The following is a 19,366-nucleotide window of genomic DNA, read 5'->3' on the forward strand; positions in this document are numbered from 1 at the left end:
CACAATGGCAGAGGTACATGGTTACTATATGCTGATGGCCCCAGGAAGAGGAGGCTGCTTTATCTAGGACTGGCTGCCTACAAGATTCCCAGCCATAACACAGTTCTCACCACAGCAAGGGAGTTCAAGAGACTCTCCTTCTGTGTGACTTGAGTCCACAACTCAATACCAGGGCCTGGGGAGAAGAGCGCAGTCCTGGGGGATGCGATTATGCTGGAAAGCTGCCCCTATCAGTGCACGGCCCAGGAGAAACCCCCTTCATGTCTAGAGGTGCGTGCTGGCACCCGAGACAGGGATGGGTGGTCAGATGCCCACCCAGACCCACACTTGAGGCTGCCTCTGCTGAGAGCAAGGAGGTAGGAGTAGCCACAAGGGTTGGGAAGGGGGGCAGGAAGGACGATTCCCCATGCCATGCTGCGCCTGAGTCCAAGCACAAGGTTATTTAATGGAAAGAGTCATAGAGACATTAAAAACCTGACAGATCACACAAGAAGAATGGTTACCATATTTATATGTTTGTACAACTCATCCGCACCATCCAGAGGGCAGAGGTGGGACTGCAGCCCAGTAGCAGAGCTCCCAGCTGCTTCTGTACGCAGTGGCCTTGTTGCTACAGATCCTGCCTGTTATACCAGGTCCTGGCATAGGTCAGGCTGATGTTAGCCCCACCCCAATGACAAGAGCACCACGGCACCCACCTCCAGCATGCACTTGGTGGCTAGCTGGGCCCCAGGCCTCTCCCCTCCATGCAGCAGCACCTTCTTGTCCCCTCCCCTACTGCTCTCCCACCTATTACAGGGGTTGGCAGAGGCTGCTGTTTTCTCTGCCAGGGGAAGGCGCAGTTAGGAATGGACAGTCTAACAAGGTAGGCGGCTAATGTAATGCTCTGCTTTGGATGGGTCGCCATCAGGGAGGATCGAACCTGGTTTTAAAGCAGGAACCTCAAGTGCTTTGAGTGAGAGGCATAGGCCAGGCAGCTACAGCTGTCCCAGGCTCACAGCCCATAACGGAGTATGACCTCGGCTGCACAGGAGGAAAGCAGAGCACCACGCCAACAAAGGCCATGACCGGGGATTAGAACAGCCCCCACATCCAACTCCCAGGGCCGTCTGAGGTGAGCAGAGGGGCAAAGGAACATGCTTCCCACTCTGAGACTTTAGTGTCTTGGGAGATGACAGGGCCAGGTGGCAGGGGAGAGGACTGTCCTAGCTGCAGGCCCCTCCTGAGTCTGTGTGGAGACAAAGCCACCCCGGAGCCCAAGATTCACCAGGACCAGCAGAGGCTCATAACAACAGGGCTACACCCTCATGTGTGCCAGACGGAGGCAGGCAGCCACATTTCATAGATTTCATAGACATTAGGGTTGAAAGGGACCTCGGGAGATCATCGAGTCTAGCCCCCTGCCCAAAGGGCAGGAAGTCAGCTGGGGTCATAGGATCCCAGCAAGATAAGCATCCAATATACTCTTGGATGATGCCTCCTGTTCATGAGGGAACTCCGAAGTACTGGAGCACCATACTTCCCCTTAACATGTCCACCCCAGCACCAAGTCTCTGCTGGTACCCCAGCCTGGCAAAAGGCATCACTGCAGCAGTTCTTCCCAGGAGATGGGTCTGGAGAAGACTTCCCTTTCCAGCCACAGATCATAGTTCATCTGGAAGTCCTCAGGCAGCTCCACGCGCTGGCCCAGCACACTCTGTAAACAGTTATCCACGGGCAGGAAGTCAGGGTTGCTGTGCGCCCGGTCGTAGCGCCGGGAGTTGAAGCGCTCGATGCTGGCTCGTAGGGCACACTCCTCGGCTTGGAAGTCCCAGGGGCGTGCATCCAGATCTAGGCATGGAGCAAAGCAGAGCATGAGGCCTTTGAGAGACAGGAGCAGAGCCTACCTTCTCAATCCGTGCCAACTGAGAGCTGCCAAGGAGCAGCCAATCCTAATCAGCATTACTCTGCTTAAGAGCACCCTCCTTTGGCCCCCTCAGGGTATCAGCAATCAACAGCTGGGCACAGGGGGAACAACACAGGGTACTCAGAGGCTGGGGGAGTAATTCTAGCTTTGTCTGACAATACATGGCCTCTGCCAACAGTGGAGATATTGTCCCACTGAACCAAGCCATTAGCACTGTGGAAACTCCATCTCCTTAATGTGTCGCTCAGCTACGCTGGGGAGCAAAGGTTCTGATAGCAGATGGGATGTAGTGTCAGGACTGGCTATATCACACGCACTGGGTCCTCTTTGGACTGGAGATGCAGCCAGCCAGGTTCCACCTGAAACTTGAGGCTCTATCATGGTGGGAGCAGCTCCCCCACCCCCACCCATCTTCAATATGGAAGTACAGCACCAGCAAGCAATGAGTCCTCCCAGGCTGGTGTTAAAGCCTCCACTCATGCCCAATCAGTGGTGCCCTCTGGGCTAGATTAGAGCTCTGTGGAGCAGCACAGGAGAGGACAAGAGAGGCGGTACCGTTTCCATAGGCCCAGTCGTCGTTGAGCCGGTGCCGCACTTTCTGGTAGATTGCAGACATGGTCTTCATATTACTTTTCCTCCACTGCCGTCCCAAGTACTTGGTCTGCACCTTAAGCAGCTTCAGGACATAGAGCTGCATCATAGCCTGTTTCACCTTCAGGGCACGTTTCAGGATAGGAGCTGACTTGAACACAACCAGCATCTGAAAAACATGCCCGTAAGTCAGCCTGGACCTGGCACCAAGACAAGGCTAGGCCAAAGGCCTGGGCTCCTAAGACACAGGGCAGGGATCTACAACCCCTCCAACATGCCCACCTAGGCCGAAGCACTTTGCACTGACTCAGCCCAGCTGCCAGGGGCTCCTTACTCACCATGGTGCGGGAGTGTTTCCATTTAGTCAGCTTATTCAGGATCCGCAGGAGGTTAATGCAGGAGAACAGGTTCCGCCAGCAAAACTGGTTGTTGTCGCCTGCTTCCTGTGGGAAGAGCAGAGCCGGGGGCATGAGTGGCCCAGCCCAGCAGTAATGCAGTGCTGCTGCTGGGAGGAGCTGCCTAGGCCTGCCCTGCTCAGAAAGCATGCACAGGGTCTTTCCAACTGCTGCCGATCATCCCAAGCCCTGTGAAGCCAACTGAGGGCCAAGGCTGTCCCAGAAGGCACAGAGCCCCTACTCTCCCAAGCTATAGCCACCTACTCTGAAGCAGAAGAGCACCTCCCCTGCACATGTTACTGGACAGTTCCTTTCTGTCCAGCCCCTCTGTAATGCAAAAGAATACCTGTCCAAGGATACCCTCCCCAGCAAGGGGTGCCATGGCCTGGGAGGGACAGTGGGGCGGGGGTCCTAGCTTACCAGACTCTCTGCTGTCAGCTCCGGGAGTTCATGCACCACGCAGTAGGGGTAATCCAAGACAGAGATGCTGTGAGGAGGAGAGAGGGCATCAGTCTCCACTGTTCCTCAATACCTCAGGGTTGAGGACAGAACAGTAGACTCATCTGCAGGACTCCCTGCCACCCACAACCCCATGGTGCAGCAGCATCCTGCAGATGGTCACTGTGGTCATTTGCCCCAAAGGGCTCCCAACTGCCCAAGCCCATATAGAGATGGGACACTGCTACTGATTCAGGCAGCAGGAAAAGGAGTCTGGGGTGAGATCAGAGTCCGACTTCCTTCTTGGGGGCCACGCTGCAAGCTGTCAGGGAGAGGGAGTGGGTGGCCTATTTTTGGGTGTCCCACTGCAGAGCGAGACTGGGATCCCACCAGGGTACCCTTCCACAAGATGATACCCTTCCCCTCTCCCACAGTGGCCCTCCGTGTGCAGCGATCTCAGCCCATAGCTGTGACAGGGTCAGTGTGGCACCCTAATTGTGCAAGTGTTAGGCTCCCAGCCCCCTGTCACCTGTTCTTGGCAGTGATGTAGGACATGATGTTCTGATTGAAGAACTTGAGGATGAGTGGGATACAGTTGGCAAACACCAGGTGCTGGGCCATGTACTCGAACTAAGACCAAAGACAAGGCAGGCAGCTGAGCAGGCAGCCCCTGCCCTTACCCCCAGTGCTGCCTGCTCCCCAGGTAAGCTGTGCCCAGCAAAGGTCCCCACACCGGCTCACCTGGTAGATGTGATTCAACTTGAAGTGCTTGAGGAGCAGCAGCAGGACAGCAGAGATGGCCTTGACAATGATCTCTTTGTGGCGATTCACATCCACCCCCAGCTTCATGCTCTGCAGCACTGTGGTTCTGGATGACAAAGCCACAATCTTAGCACAGAGTGAGGAGCAACCCACAGCCACAGGAGACAGCACCAGATAACCCAGATGAAAAGATAAAGCAGGGCAATAGCCCCTAGACCTCTCCAGGCTGCTTCCTGCATCTCCTCCCCTCACATTCTACTTCATCAGTAAACAAGCTACATCTCAGCCCAAAGCCTCCAAACCACAACCACGTGCATAGCTGGTACCTCCTCCACTTCACAGCTGAAATGCAGTCACCTCTGGGGTGAAACAAATTGCATCATGGAAATGCAGAGCTTAGAAAGCTGCCCAAATTCAGGAGCATGACTAACAAAAGTCCCCCACGTTTGACTGAAATCACAAATAGACTGGCCTTAGCCTGATGCTCTGGGCTGAAACCACAGGGAATGTGCCTGTCATAAGACAGGTGACACCTCCCAGAACAGAGGGAAGGTACTTGCTGCTGGGATCCCAGCACCATCTGCACCCTTCTGAGATTCCCCAAAGGTCTCCCATCCAATGAGCAGCCAGATCCCAGCCTTCTTAGCCTGAACAACCTGGCCAAACCTTAAGTTAGGGGCTGGGGGACACAGACAGCTTCCACCCCACCCACAAGCTGCACTCACGGCATCTCCTCAGGCAGGACATCTGCCAGGATGTTGATGGAATCTGTCTTGGCCTTGGAGGTGGGGGCTGCAGCCAACAGGATCTTGAGCAGAGCAATCTGTGGAGAAGAGCTGGGTGAGGATGGCAGGCTGCATCAGGAGGTACTGACTCTACTGCCCCAAACTGCTCTCCCTTAGCCATGTGCTACTGGATAACATTGGCAATGGACAGGGGAGGCCTGTGACTGGATACATGGTTCATCATCATTCCTCCTTGCCACTGAAATACAGCCACACCTAGGGTGAAACAATGGTAGGGATGGGTCCAAAGTATTAAAGGATGCAGGCAGGAACAAACCAACAAAGAAGAATTTTCCTCACATCAAGAGGTGAGAGGATGAGGGGGAAAGCACTGTGATCAGGGAAACCCATTTTAGTCTGAAGAATGAAGGAGGACAGGGCCCAACAGTGCTCCTCAAGGAAGGAGAGAAGGGCTGAAGTTCAGGGAGCAAGGGCAGGATCAGCAGAGGGGGTACAACTCACCATGTACTGAGGCAGGCTGGGGAGGAGCCCCTGGTACAGGATTTCTACAGGGACTTGCTCCACTTCCTCTTCCCCCTAAGACAGGAAGAGGGTGAGATGCCCAGCCCTGGTGCCACCTCCAGACTCTGACATATGGCAGGAGGCTGGTTCGCACTGAGGTGCATGGGCAGGCTCTACAGAACCAGACATAAGTGCCCCCACAACCCCAGACCACCTCTCTCCAGTGACCTCAGGGACCAGCACTGCAGGCTCAGCAGGAGGTCACCTTGTGAGGATCACAGAGGACAGATCATCCTGAAGAAACCCCCATAGGACCTGTGCCACAGCTAGGCCTCTGCCCTCTGTCTCACTCCACCCCTTGCAACGCACAACTCCAAGAGGACACTCACCCCAGAGAGTGGGGAGCGCAGATACTCCTCCTCCATCTGAACCTGGACCTCTGCAATGGATGTGTACTTGTGCTGTGCAGAGACAAGAGCATGGAAGGTCAAACCATGAGACAGAAGCCCAGCGCTAGTTACCACAGCTGCTGCACGCACAAGGTAAAATCAGGAGGGGCACTAAGAAGATGCCTGTAGTATTTCATTTATCACTACCTTCTCCTTGATCATCTTTCTGAGCACAGGTAATGGCAATGAGCAACACCTCTCTGCTCTCTTGTTGGATTTAACCCTCTCTAACTAGACAGCAAACAGTGCAGATGTCAACTGCTTTGAATACTTCCTCCACAAAGGCTGAATCAGCAATGCCTAGTCGCCACACCTGGGGAAGGGCTACCCTAACCAGTCTGACCAGCTGCAGGGCAGACAAAGGAATCTGGAGAGAGTTAAAAGGACAGAGGTGCAAAAATGAGAGAGAGGTGAAGGCTCCAGGCCTGTCGGCCAGCAGGGTTGTAGCTCAAAGACAGCTGGCCCAAGCCATGACTGTGCTAGGAGGGGCCACCCACTACAGGGACAGAGGCCCCTGGACAACACACAGAGTGAGGACGGGAGCTTGAAGAGGGGCACTCACCTGTTTCAGGGTCCGAATGCTCTCATGGATGGGCCTAGGCAATCCTACGACAGTGTTCGTGTCACTGAAGAGAGAGAGGTAGACTGCACGCTCAGTCTGACAAACACCCTTCTTGCTCAGAAGGAAAGGGGAGCAGTTTCTCCAAGACAGCAGACCCACCATCTGGCTCTGCCTAATACTCCCTCCCCTCTAGTTGAGTGCTGCCAGTAAACTGGCTTGCCTTTCAACTCACCTCCCCAGGGTATAACCAATGAATTTGCTGCGACTGGATTCCAGGAACATCTCAATGTCCTTCTCTCTGTTGGACAGGAAGGGAAAACATATCCCATCTGATCATGCCTCACATCTAAGCATTTCCCATACACCACAGCACTCATAGATAGGAAAAGCAATCTTGAGCAGCAGAACTTCCTGAACTAAACAAAATGCTGCCATGAAACCCCCAAAACCTCACTCCAGGCAGATCATTCCCAGGATAAGCTGTAGCGATCTTGCCCCCAGGGACACACCCAAGATATGTTCTACAAAGAATCACAACATAAACCACCACCATCAATGACATGTTGCCAACACCTCCACTGCCCATGTCCCTGCTAGTGGGATGGTTGGTCTTAACAATGTAATCACCGGAGAGTTGCCAGAGGAGCTTGGCTGTTGTTATTACATGATACAATGACTGTCTACAACCAAGGAGCTACAACTCATCTCTCACCTTAACCATCAACCCTATGTGCCTGGGACAGGGTGGGGGGGAGAAGTTGAACACTCCAGCACCCCAGAAGGGCAATGTAAGCTTGTTCTGACCCCAAGAAGTTCTTTATGGTGCTGAGGACTGACCTGACCTTGGGGGCCCAGGGCAGCCCCTTCGGGCAGGTGATGCGGTCAGTCGGAGGGTGCTGGATGGGTGGAGGCATAACTTCGTCTCGTTCAAGGGGGAAGGTCTCGCCCTCAAGGCTGTTATCATCATCATTTTCCTCTTCTTCCTCACGGGAGTCATCAGCTTTATAAGGGTCCCGCTCATTGAAGGCATCTAGGTTGTCCTGCTTAATCAGGGCCTGGAACCAAGAAAGAAGTCAGCCAAGTGTGGGGCGAGGTGAATGTCATGTCAATAGAGATATGGGGAATCTCACTTAGGGAAGCAAGTCACCCTGAGATGACACCAGTATCCCACATGAACAAAAGCAGCATCATACTGGGGTGGACCATAGATTTATCTAGACCAATACCCTGTAGCTCAGATTTAGAGTGTGGATGCTAAGGGGGAAAAGTATTTGTGCAGGGCCTACCCAGGCTCATCTGTCCCCTGCCCCTCTTCTCTCACTGCTTGCAGGACTCATGTCTATGGGAAAACTGGCCTGCCCCATGAACCACTGTCCTGTTACAGGTGAAGCAAGGCTCTCAGTCTGTCTCATGCTTGGCCTCACCTTATGCTCCCTCCGCCCTCGCTTCTGCTGCTGTTCGATGAGGTCAGAGGCTGATGCTGGTGGGGATGCAGCCCTCATGTTGCGGATCACTTTGATGCTGTCCTCCGGAAGTGGCGGGAGTCCCAGCATCTCCCGTTTCTCTGCCTTCATGCTTTGTAGCTCCTCGAAGCCTCCTAGAGTGCACTGCAACAGGAACCCCCAAAACCTCCACTTAAACTCCCACATGCCACAGCACACAGGGCTTATGCCTCAAACACCTCCACTAACTCCAAGCCTTAAGCCCTTCCTGTAACACCAGAAGAAAGTCCATATAAACCAATCCCAGAGGCACCAAGCTGGGCCAGTAATGTCTTAAATGTGGGATCGGTGATGGCTCGTTTGGACTGTATCTTAGCACATCAAACAATGCAGCTCTCTGTCTGAAGACAGCTGTGGAGAACCAGGTTGGTCTGGCCACTAAACATGTAGCTCTTTGCAGCTACTATAGAGATTTGCCCCCGAGTAAGTCCAGCTGCCCCACACTTGGGCTCTAACAGCTCAGGATCATTAGAAGTGCCAGACCAGGCCAGACGCAGAAGTCTAGCTAATCCAGTGGCCAAGCCTGATCCAAAGCGTCTGTGTAGAAGTGATGCCATAGTGCCCTGCACCAAGTTACCAGGCAGTAAGCAGGGCATCTTCAAGCAGCACTGCCGCTTGCCTTATAACAGCTTCTGAAGCACAGCAGAAAGCACCGCACGAGCCAGAGACCAGCCCAGCTCCTAAGGCCCTCAGTGAGAATAACACCACCTGGAATACCACCCAGAAAGATAAGCCCTTGCTTCTGGCACCAGGCACTAAGGCAAGTTGGGAGCACTGCCCACATCAACTCAGCACCTTCAACTAAGCATAACTGTGCTGCATGGGAGCAGAGGTGCAGTTATTCTGGGAAAAGTGCTAAGAAGCAAACACTTTGAAGCTGTGATGGGGAAGGAAGCCCAAACTAGAGAGAGCCCTGGGGGCATGGGCTGCACACACTGAAATCTGAGGAGGAGGCTGAACTCTGGTCCTAGCAAGAAACTGCAGAAGTCCTCATAGCTTTACTCAGACTGCAAGCTGTTCAGGGCAGGGGCCACTTCCTTGTTGTTTCTTCAGTGCCCAGAACAGTGGAGCCATGACTGTGCTAAACACTACTGCGATAACAAACCAACATCATGTCTTCCTCTGCCCTAAATTGGAAGCACTGAATTGTTAATCCAGCATGAAACGGAAGCAACTCAATCCTGTTCCCATATCCCAATCCTTGCCACACTTGCTGTGGCCATGAATTTCATTCACATTTGGGTAAGAAGCTGCTTGGTTTCTATAACTCCCTGTACCTCAAATGAACCAGAGGCAATTCACACTACAGATGCTATTCTGGCTTTGTCCTACAAGTCAATACACAGAGATCCATACTGACATAAGCTGCATTGTTTCGTGGCACTCAGCAATGCAACTCAAGACAGGAAAAGAAAAATACTGCAGGGCACCGAAATGCACAATGGAATGTAGACACGGAGTAGCTACCTACGATGCAGTTTGGGCAAAACATTAGAATTTGATATATCGAGAAGACCTTATAGGGATGTTACTGCTCTGGGATGGAGATACTGCTGGTCCCAGGAACGGTCCAGTCCTACTGTCCATAAGTCTATGATGCTCATCCACATCTCAGGGCAGCTGCACTGTGCTCACTTCAGGATAAGACAGTCACAGCTCTGTATCACTTGCTTCCAGCCAAGTTCACCCCAGATTAGGTCCTAGGCAGAGAGTCTTTAGAAAGCACCTGTTTAAGCTTTCCTGCCCAGGCGATAGTGGCTCTTACCAGTACAGTCTTCCAGAGCAGCAGCAAGACCTTCTTCATAGGGAAGTGAGGGGCGTGACCACTGCAGAATTTGGTCACCATGCCAAAAAGCATGACGGAAAATGGCTCATTGTTATACAGCGGGGCACCTGTAAGCAAACACACCAGTGCTAGCTGGGCTTCCCTGAAGAAACCTCTGCCCTCCTCAAACAGACTCCCCTAACAGCCCCTTTCCCTGGATCCTAACAACCTACACTTCCATCCCCCTTTCCTACTCACTCCGGCCAACTGCTCTATCCCTTTCAGAAGTCAGAATCTACTCTCTCACTCTGGTACTAAGGGAATGAGCACTCCACAGACCAAACTCCTGCTTTGCTGTGTGAGGCAAGGCAGAGGTAATGGGAGTGCTGGCTTCCTTAGCTCAACCAGCTCTACTACAAACCAGCTCAGCTGCCACTAAGAATAAGGGTTTTCCATCCTGTTCAGATCTTACCTATTTTACAGAGACAGCCTACAGGGAGCGCTGAGGCATCTATCAATTGGGAATCAAACTGGTACCTTATTTCTCCCACATCACAGTACCACCAACCTGGCTGACAGCCAAACCATGAGGGAGTTTCTGTGCATCCCCTGCCTATCTCATCATGTCCCAACTCACCCCGCCCATCTATACACAGGCATGCGACACTCCAGCAGAGGAACCTACCTAGCTCTGCACGGAAGGTCTGCCTCATTGTCTTCCACTCCACCTTGTCTCCCTCGCACTCCTGGCGGACGGTCTCCACAATCAGGTACATGATATTCAGCAGCACCCTGCAAACAGCAGAGGATCAGACTCCACCACAGAATGAACAAGATGGGAACAGAGTAAAAAGCAGATGCCTGGAACCTGCTGGCTTCAATTAAACAGACAGGAGCTTAGTCTACATTGCAGTATGGTCAGCAGCATCTCATCTCCTTGCCAGCACAGCTATGTCCCCCAGCCTGGATACAGCTGAGCCAACAGAAAAGAACTTCTGTCTGCAAAAGGTCTGTCATACAAGGAAATGGTGAATCCATACTGGCAGAAAAAGCTTTCTGTTGACACCACAGGTCTGCTGGCAAAACTATGACAGTGCCCAGAGATGCTGGCACTACAGTCCACTTCAATTCCTTCCCACAAGAGGGGGCTGGGCCCCCACGATGAGTTGGGCACAGAAAACCCTCTAGCTGCAGTATGTGGGTCCAGTGGGTTGACACCTTTAAGGAGGTCAGACAAATAAATGAGGAGGGAGCAGTTATAAGGCATTAAACATATGATCACCATATAAAGGAGATATAAATCTCAGTCCCCCACTGTCCACATCTGCTTATTCTTCAGGATCAAGTATTCTCCACTGACCTTTGATAGTGTCCATGCACATTAGAGAGGGTTTGCACTGGTAGAGACCAGTTTACTCATCATAAAAGTTTTATTTGTATTTATTTCAAATGAGGGATCACCAAGCTGAACAGGCTAAAAACAACTGCCAGGCCTGAACTGCTCAGCACTCTTTTGACCCATTTGTAGTAATTCACAGGGAACAATCTGATCCAGCATAGGAAAACTCTACTGGATTCATCAGCTCCAGTATTTTGCAGCTCAGAGTTGCCTGTACTCAATTCCTCAGATGCCAAGGCTGCCTATCATGTCTGTAGCTGTTCCCACATTGCAGAAAGTGTAACCAAGGCAGTGAGGGGCAACGTTAGAACTAGGAATAGCATTCAAGCCTCCCAAAGGCAGGCAATAAATCCCACAATGCACCTGGCCCAAGGCCCTTCCTCAATCCCATAGGCCTTTTGCTTAGCTCCTGATGTCCAGTGTTCAATCCCTTATTAGCTTAAGAAGGTTATTCACAAGGCTTCTTACCTCAAGTCCGTGCTATCAGCCAGGGAGATGGCAGGCTTCCTCACTGCACTGCTGCATGCTGCACTGTTGCTAGAGGAGGAAACAGAATCAGCAGCTCAGATCAGGTTGCTTGCATCTCCCTCACCCTATAAAGAAAACAGCTGGGAAGTTTTAACACCAGCAGAAGTAACCAACTGACACACAGGAGCCAGCTGCTCTGGCAGGGATGCAATTCAATACTGGAAGCCTCCAAATGAATAATGCAACACCTGGAATAAATGCAGAACCCTTCATGCTTGCCAAAACTACAAGTATCTAGATGGAGGTCCATTCTCCTCAGGAAAACTGATGATTTCTCAAACATCTCACTGATCCTTCCTCATCACCTCAGTACTTCAACCCATTTCTCAGACAGAAAAAAAAAAAAACCTCAGTGACTTGCCCAAGCTTTCAAGGATGTCAGAGCTGTGATTACCATTTAAGAGTTACTGGCTCTCAGACCTATAGTCATGCCACCCTGCACTCAAGCGTTAAGCTCTCCACTATGAAGAGAGACACCAAAAATAAAGCGCCCTCAATGGATTTTTCACCCTATGTTCCCATCAACAGCAAGCCAAGCATCTGCTCAGGACAGATAGTGAGGGGTGACAGCCTCACTCTCAGATTACACAGATGGACTCCCAATAGGAATCACATTCTCCAGAACTGTCTAGCTCCATGCACATCTCCTATCCTTCTACCTCCAGTAGGGGAGTGATCAGGTGATAACACAGGAGATGACTTCTCAAGTATGCCCTTTGTTATTAAAAGAGACCAGCTGCTTTGCAAGAGCCAGGAAGTTTGTCTCAAGAGACTGGAAATATGATAGATTTTCTACTGTGAGTCACCAGCTGAAACGAGCCCAGCTGCCACTTTCTTGACAACTGCTTGATAGTTTGTAGGATAAGCAGTTTTTACTAGCTAAGACCTCTGCAGTACAAAAAACCAGCGCACAGTTGTCCATGAGACAAGGATTAGGGAGCAAGTGGACCTGGTGGACAGTGAGAGCTGGTATTTCCACAATAAATTGGGAGCATATTGGTAGGGCAACATAAAAAAGCTTCTACGCGTCACACATGGTCCTTGGACATGAGGCCCAAACCAACCCACAGAAGTTAACAAGAGACTTTCCAGCAATGTCACAGGACCTCAGCTGGCAGCAGGGAACTGCTTACAACTGAGCATCTTTCACAAGCTGGAAAGCTATCCAGGTACAGCAGTTCACAATCCAGTTATCAACTTGCTACTGGCACAGCTTTCCATCCTCCTCCCATCCCCTCAACTCTATGGCACTCACTCAATTTCCATGTTCAGAAGTTCCACCAGAGCATTGAAGGTACCAACTTCCAGCAGCAAGAAAACGTTGTATCGCATCCAGGCCTGAACCTCTGCTTCAGAGCCACATTCTCCAAAGGTGCCTAGAAAAACATGATTACTGATTCACTGACAAATAGTGAGCCTGGCAACACCTGGGGGCATCAGATGCACACTTACAGGCAGGGGAAGGGTCTGTTCTCTGGCTGATGTGGAGATGCATTAGTGTTAGTGAAAGAGATGGACAAAACACAGGTCACTTGCCTCCTATGGTTGGTCCAACTAATGGGAATGGTTGATTCCATCAGACCTCTTACCAGAATTTTTTTTCCAGAATTGAATAAAATCATTCCAATTGCAACTTATTCAGTTAGAGCAGTGATTCTCAACCAGGGTGTTATGGCATGTTAGAGTACCTTGAGATCTTGTCAAGGGTGGTGCAAGGCACCATACAATGTTAGCACAGTCATAAGATAAACCCACAGATTTCAAATAGAAATCCACAGCTCTGAGCTTTCCAAGTTCTTTGCAACCAAAAAAATGCACTATTATTTTTCCATAAGCAAGAAGAGTGAAAAGTAAGAGCTGGCATTTTCTGATGGGCATGTCAAGTCTACCCAAGGGTCCAAAAAGGCTGAGAACCACCGAGATAGAATTAACAAGTCGCCCTGGAATTTTGTTAGTGCACAAGAAAGAGACCGGTGTCCAGCCTGAGCCCTGGCCTGGGGATGGCAACCATAAAAAAGGGGCACAGAAGCTAGAGGGGAAAAATTCAGAGGCTGCAGCATCTGTGAAAGGCCTCTCTCCATAGCCTCAGGCTTCCCACAAAACAAACAGTGGGCTTGATGCCGAGTGGCTGGAGCATTCAGCAGCACAAGCTAGACTATGGGGAGTGTCCTACTGGCAGCAGTAGGAAGGCTGCTGCAAGGCCCCAGACAGCTCTGACTTACACTGGAACCTCCTCAGATACCAGTATAGGAAGAACACAGAGAGCCCAAAGACAGCTTAAATATGTTAATCAGAAGCACTTCCGAAAAGCATAGCTCTGACACTCAAAACCATCTCTGCTCCAATCACTTGCGTGTCCTGGGCTTCAGTACCCAGCCCCAAAATGCAGACCCAGCTAGGATGCGGGATGAGAACGGTCTGTCTGTTTCGCTGCTGAAAACTGAGCGATACACACTAGTAAAGAGGCAGGAAGACTGGGGGGGAGGGGAATTTCAGGTCCCCTCCAGGCAATATACATGTCACAGGAAATGGGCAAGTTTCCCCACGGGAAATGACACCATGCCAGACATTAATGGAATTTGTCCCAGCAAAGAGGTGGCTAATCTGTGACAAAGAAGTTGCTGTTTAAATAGGAACTTAACGCCAACACAAATTTAACATCTGGCCAGGTATATAGAACCCCCACTGTCCCACAGTGCTCTACTCTCTTTCCCCCCACTCCAAAGCTACCAGACTAGCAGATAGCTGGCTAGCAGACAAAGCACAGAGTGATCTGTCAGGTAGACTTGCAGGCTGCCCTATCCCATTGTTGCAGAGCAGAGACAGAAATAAGGCTGCTATCAGCAGGGGCTGCCCAGGTGGGAAAACTGGTACTCTCTGCTCTCCCAACCTACTCCCTTGCCCTTTAAACATCCTGGAGCACTTGCAGACCAGCACCCTGGGGTGCCCGATTCCGATGCTACAGGAACCCCTTTAAACATTCTAGAACTTGTAGCCCAGGAGCCTGGCACACTGGCCGGACCCATGCCAGGACCAGTTGGGCAACAGGTGCGAAGAGACCCCCTGAGGGTGGTGGCACTACAGAAATAACATTTGGAAGCAGCTTGAGACAGCTGCAGGGACACAAAGGAAACTGATTTCAACTCTCTCTCTTTTTTAAACCAACACCCCTTACAGGTTCAGCACAGAAAAAGCAAGGGGCAGGGTGATTTCAGGAGGGTCAAATCCACTTAGCTGACATAGTCCCCTACCTTGTGCAACATAGAGGATGGCCCGGGCTACCTTGAGCCTCTTCTCCCTGGCAGTAACCTCCAGCCCATCGAGGAGCCGCATGGCATGAGTCCGGTGCTGATTGTTGTCCAGCTCGGTCCATTTCTTATCATGCACTGAAAAACCAAGAATGATCACTCTGGTGAAATGTTTCTCCCCCAGAGCTGGAAGGACTAGCTATTTATATACCTCCCTAAAAGCCACAACACAGTGGAGCAGCTGAAGCTCCTGTTCCTATGTAAAGATGCAGATTACATGGCCAAAAATTCAGGGCATCCAGTATTGACATTAAGACAAACTGTCAATCTAGGTAAGATGCTCATCACAGCCCTGGAACAGAATATAAGCATATCTGATCTGCTAGAGGTCACACTGAGGGGACTCACTAATGCCACCAACTGCAAGATCAGATTAATGAGACTCATCCTTTGAAATACACATCAGCGACAACCAGAAACCAGTAAAGTCTAATGGCTGGTCATCAGCAGGTCAGGGCTTTCCAAACTGTCTGGGTCTTGTACCATAGCATGGATAATAAAAAGGTAATACTAGGTCATTACTGCTGCCCTTAACATCAGCTATCCAACAACCTAAGAGAAACCACAGAATCAGTCTTCCTTTTTCCCTGTTTACATTTCCCTTTTCCTTTTTCTGCTTGCCCATTCCTCCCTTCACATGCCCTCTAGGAGTTTGGCACATGCCCTGTAAGATGCATGTATCCCCGTTTGAGACCCAAAGGCATAGGTAAAATAAGCTGATTGTTCATAGTGCCTTCCACAGTCACAGTTGGCATTAACTGTCCACCGCATTTAGAGAGATAAAGTACTGAATAAGCTAGAAACAATGCGCTCATGGGTGAGGTACATTAGCAAGGTGTCCCTCAGAGACAATATTTGCCAGCAAATACTCTAAGTTGTAAACCAAGTAAGAGATGTTTGTAGTCAGCGTCTGCCCTGACGCAGGGATAACACATCTGTACTTGCATCTCCTCGTGAATGTTCTACAGGCAATCCTAAAACCTATGAACAGGGGCAAGGAGGGAAGAATAAACTTCTCTTACCATGGACCCTAAAATCTTCTTCAAAGCACTTTCGGTTCAGCTGGAATTCTGGGCCTTCGGTGTAGCTGTACAGTTCTGCCAACATACCATAAACCGTGTCTAGTGGTTGTCAGTTTTCTTTCAGCATCCCCCCAAACAGTATTTCCAAAGACTGCCCACAGTAGTCATGTAACAAACAGGCACAGACCAGACCTCAGTCCTAAGGCTCCTGACAATCAGATGTGTTTTGGTTTTTTGTTTGTTTGTTAAGGTCCCCACCACTCACAGTTCACATAATCAAGAGTTTAAAACAATAAAAAAAACCCAAAGCTTTATGCAAGTGAAATTTAACGTGAAAACTTTTGATGGTTAAAACTATTATTTCCAAACTAAAGATGTCTTTAAATTAAGAGATATTTTTGTCTAGAAGTACTTGTAATCCAAATAGCAAAGCAACTGTTAGGATGACAACCAAAAACCCAATTTAAAAAAAAAAAAAAGGATACACTCAAATGGAACCACCTATTTCTGTTGTCCGACTCGAAAAACGCCCCCACAGCATATAGCAAAAACTATGGTTCAAAATAGCATTAGCTTTACTAAACGCAACACTGAAATGCAGCTGAAGAAGAGTGCATAGCAAAATACAGCTTTTCTTTAGAGATCAAAAGGGATTAAATTCCCTTACCCGATAACTCTGCAGCCCACTTATCGGTATCTGCATATTCAAACTCCAAGTCTGGAGATTCAGAATAGCCCTGGTGATAGAAGGAAAATTCACTTTTAAACAAAGCACATTTCATTAAAAAGCACCAATAAATCAGTCAGAACGTTCAAAATTAACCCCTTGCAGGCTCATGCTGCACCTTCAGCCTATCACCTGGCATTTACCAGCGGATCTTAAATGTTTCTGAGGCAACCTGCTGTGCTATCCCCCGCCTTCTGAGCTGACGTAATACTGATCACTCTCTTGTGTAACCTTGTTCTGCACTGCTGTTGCGCTGCTGCACGCAGCCATACGTGATGTCTACACACAACTGGCCTCAAGACAACTTGGGAGGTGGGGATCTTCAAGTGAAAATCATTGTGTAAAACAGACAGAAGCTCTCGTTTAGTCCTAGCGTTAAAGGTCTTGACCACAGAGGCCTCAGAGATCTTACTGATGTCCGACAGCATGAACCCCTGCAGAAATGTGTCATCAGGATTTCACTTGCAGGAGGGCCCTCTGTGCTAAGTAAGAAACAGACAAAAACAAGAAGTCCAAGAACACAGGAAAAGTGACGGAGTGCAGGGGAAAAAATAACAAGCCAGCGAGACATAGGAGTCGCTTTAAACCACCTGTCACAAGAAGAAAGGATCACCCTGCCCCTTTCCGAGGGGAAAGGGAAAGATCTTTCTCAGGACTTCCTCAAGAAACAGCCTTAATCGATCTCCTTCTCCTGAGGAGGGCCCCTTCGGCCAGCCCTAACTGAGCTTCGCAACAGGCAAGCCTCCGCTTTGAGACCCTGGCTCCTCCAGTGACCCGTTGCACCCCCACCGCTGGGAGCTCCTTCTTCTCCATCAGCTCCTGAGAAGGAGGCGGCATTTTCTTCTTTTAAAAACGGTTATCCATGTCCCAAGCAGCACAGCAGACACTACTTGGAAACGACCTGTCTGTACTGCGCCACCCTGGTTCCTGCTGTTCTCGCTTGGATGCAACTCAGTCCTCGGCAGCAGCAATCCCTCAGCTCAAGGACGATCTCCGCCGGGGCTTGCTGATGAGTCTCGAGCCAAGTCGAGCCACAAACCCAGCCACAGGAGTTGCAGGTCTTTCTGCGGGGAAGAGCGCGGCATTTCTCTCCTTCCTCCGCTTGCTCTCTCCTCCACTCCAAAGGAAGGACGCTCTCCCTCCAAACACGGCACAGCTCCGGCTCTTGACATCGAGGGCTGTTTCCTGGAGGCCTGCCGCCATCACCCCGCATCCCCTCTGCGTCTCACGGGATGACCAAAACCGCAAAGTGGGGCTGGGAGGGGACATCTCGTCCAGCCCCCCGCCGACCCGACCCGACCAAACCCCTCAGCCTGCCCCACAGGGGACGGGGGGGCTCCGTGGGGGTGTCAACACATGTGAGACCTGGGGTACAACCCCCGCTCCATGCCCATCTAACCCCAACCCCCGCCGCTGACCTCCGAGTCCTTGCGCTGGTTGCGGTTGAACTCGCGGCCCTTCCCGCCTACCAGGCCCGGGGCTTGCCCCGGGCCTGGGCCTGGGACAGGCCCAGGCCCCGGCGCCGATCCTGGGCCGCCGCGCGGCTTGTTGTTGCCGGCCAGCAGCCCCGGCCCCACGAAGCCGCCGGGCTCCATCTTGGCACCGCCTCACCCCCCGCCCCCTCCACTCCAAGCCCACATCTCGCGAGCTCTCACCTGCTATTCTCGCGAGAACTGCAGGGAAAGCCGAGCAGCCTCCTCTATGCTCGATGCCTCGCCAAGCCCCGCCCCCCGCCGCCATGCTGTTTGTGGCTACCAATGGGACATAGCTGTGCCCTCCCCCGGCTACCAATGGGACATAGCTCCACCCCCCCAGCGGCCATGCTGGATGTGACCACCGCTGATAGGGCCCCCCCCGCGCGGCCATGCTAGGTGTGGCTATCAAGGAGAGTCTGCCCCTCCCCCTGCGCCCCGCCCGGGCGGCCATGTTAGGTGTGGCCATCTCAAGCTAGACTAGAGCAAGCGATTTAAAATCAACCCCGAGCCCAGCTGAGGCCTGAAGGCGTCATGGCCTGGCCACAGCTGCCAAAGTACCGTCATTAAAGCTGGGGAAACTGAGGCACAAAATGGAGGAAGTGACACACCCAAGCCTGAACAGGAAACAAGTGGCAGGGGAAGGGACCCTGCTTGTGTCCGGGCCCTGGCCAGTGCCAAAGCCTCGAGGCAGCTTCCCCGGGGGACCTCTAGCCCCCACAATTGGTTCCACTGGGAAAAACAAGTCCCTGTATTAATGGTTTGAGAATATATTTGGTAGCCATATTCGTCATCAGGCAATTTCTTAGTTGGGCTAATAAAAGGTATCGTTTGTGAACCAAGAGGTCTGTATTCTTCTCTTCACAAGGGACTCTGGTAGCATTAAGGACCTGTCCTCGTAGGAGAAACACCATGAGCATGAAGGTGGCTTTCTCACTGGCCTCCCACTTTCACTTCCAGTGGGAAGATCTCAGATACAGGCCAGCTTTATGGAAGTAGGGGACTCCTCCCTCGCTTGCTCTTGCGGCCATATGGCTGAAGGCAAGCAAAACTCGGGGGCATCCGAATCCCAAGCCTCCGGGCTTGGGCCTGCACATAGGATGCCTACTAAAGACATTACAAACCTCTGAAGCCCCAGGTGGGGTGGAGGATGCTTGCCAATAGCAGGGCCACATCTGACTCTTGAGAGACTCACAGATTTGGAATGGATTTGGCTGATTTGACTTGGGACATGAAAAATTTTCCAAACCCCCCCCAACCTATCCCAAGTCCAGCAGCAGCAGTGGTCTCTGC

General features: G+C 51.2%; 1 protein-coding gene across 1 annotated transcript; it reads right to left on the minus strand.

Annotated features, from left to right (window-relative positions):
• Positions 1-420: 420 nt before the first annotated feature.
• On the minus strand, positions 421-18,216 carry STRIP1 (striatin interacting protein 1). Its single transcript, XM_090025767.1, has 21 exons — positions 18,020-18,216; positions 16,542-16,611; positions 15,875-15,949; positions 14,796-14,930; positions 12,800-12,920; positions 11,485-11,553; positions 10,303-10,409; positions 9,618-9,745; positions 7,775-7,957; positions 7,188-7,405; positions 6,583-6,648; positions 6,351-6,414; positions 5,729-5,800; positions 5,340-5,414; positions 4,818-4,915; positions 4,072-4,198; positions 3,860-3,960; positions 3,313-3,379; positions 2,836-2,940; positions 2,462-2,666; positions 421-1,830 (listed from the first exon to the last, which is right to left on the minus strand). Exons 1-21 carry the CDS (start codon positions 18,194-18,196, stop codon positions 1,583-1,585), a joined length of 2,511 nt encoding a protein of 836 aa, XP_089881893.1. The 5' UTR covers positions 18,197-18,216; the 3' UTR covers positions 421-1,582.
• Positions 18,217-19,366: the final 1,150 nt, after the last annotated feature.

Source organism: Crocodylus siamensis, chromosome 13 (genome assembly GCF_052110815.1).
Source record: "Crocodylus siamensis isolate JL-2025a chromosome 13, ASM5211081v1, whole genome shotgun sequence".
Lineage (NCBI taxonomy): Eukaryota > Metazoa > Chordata > Crocodylia > Crocodylidae > Crocodylus > Crocodylus siamensis.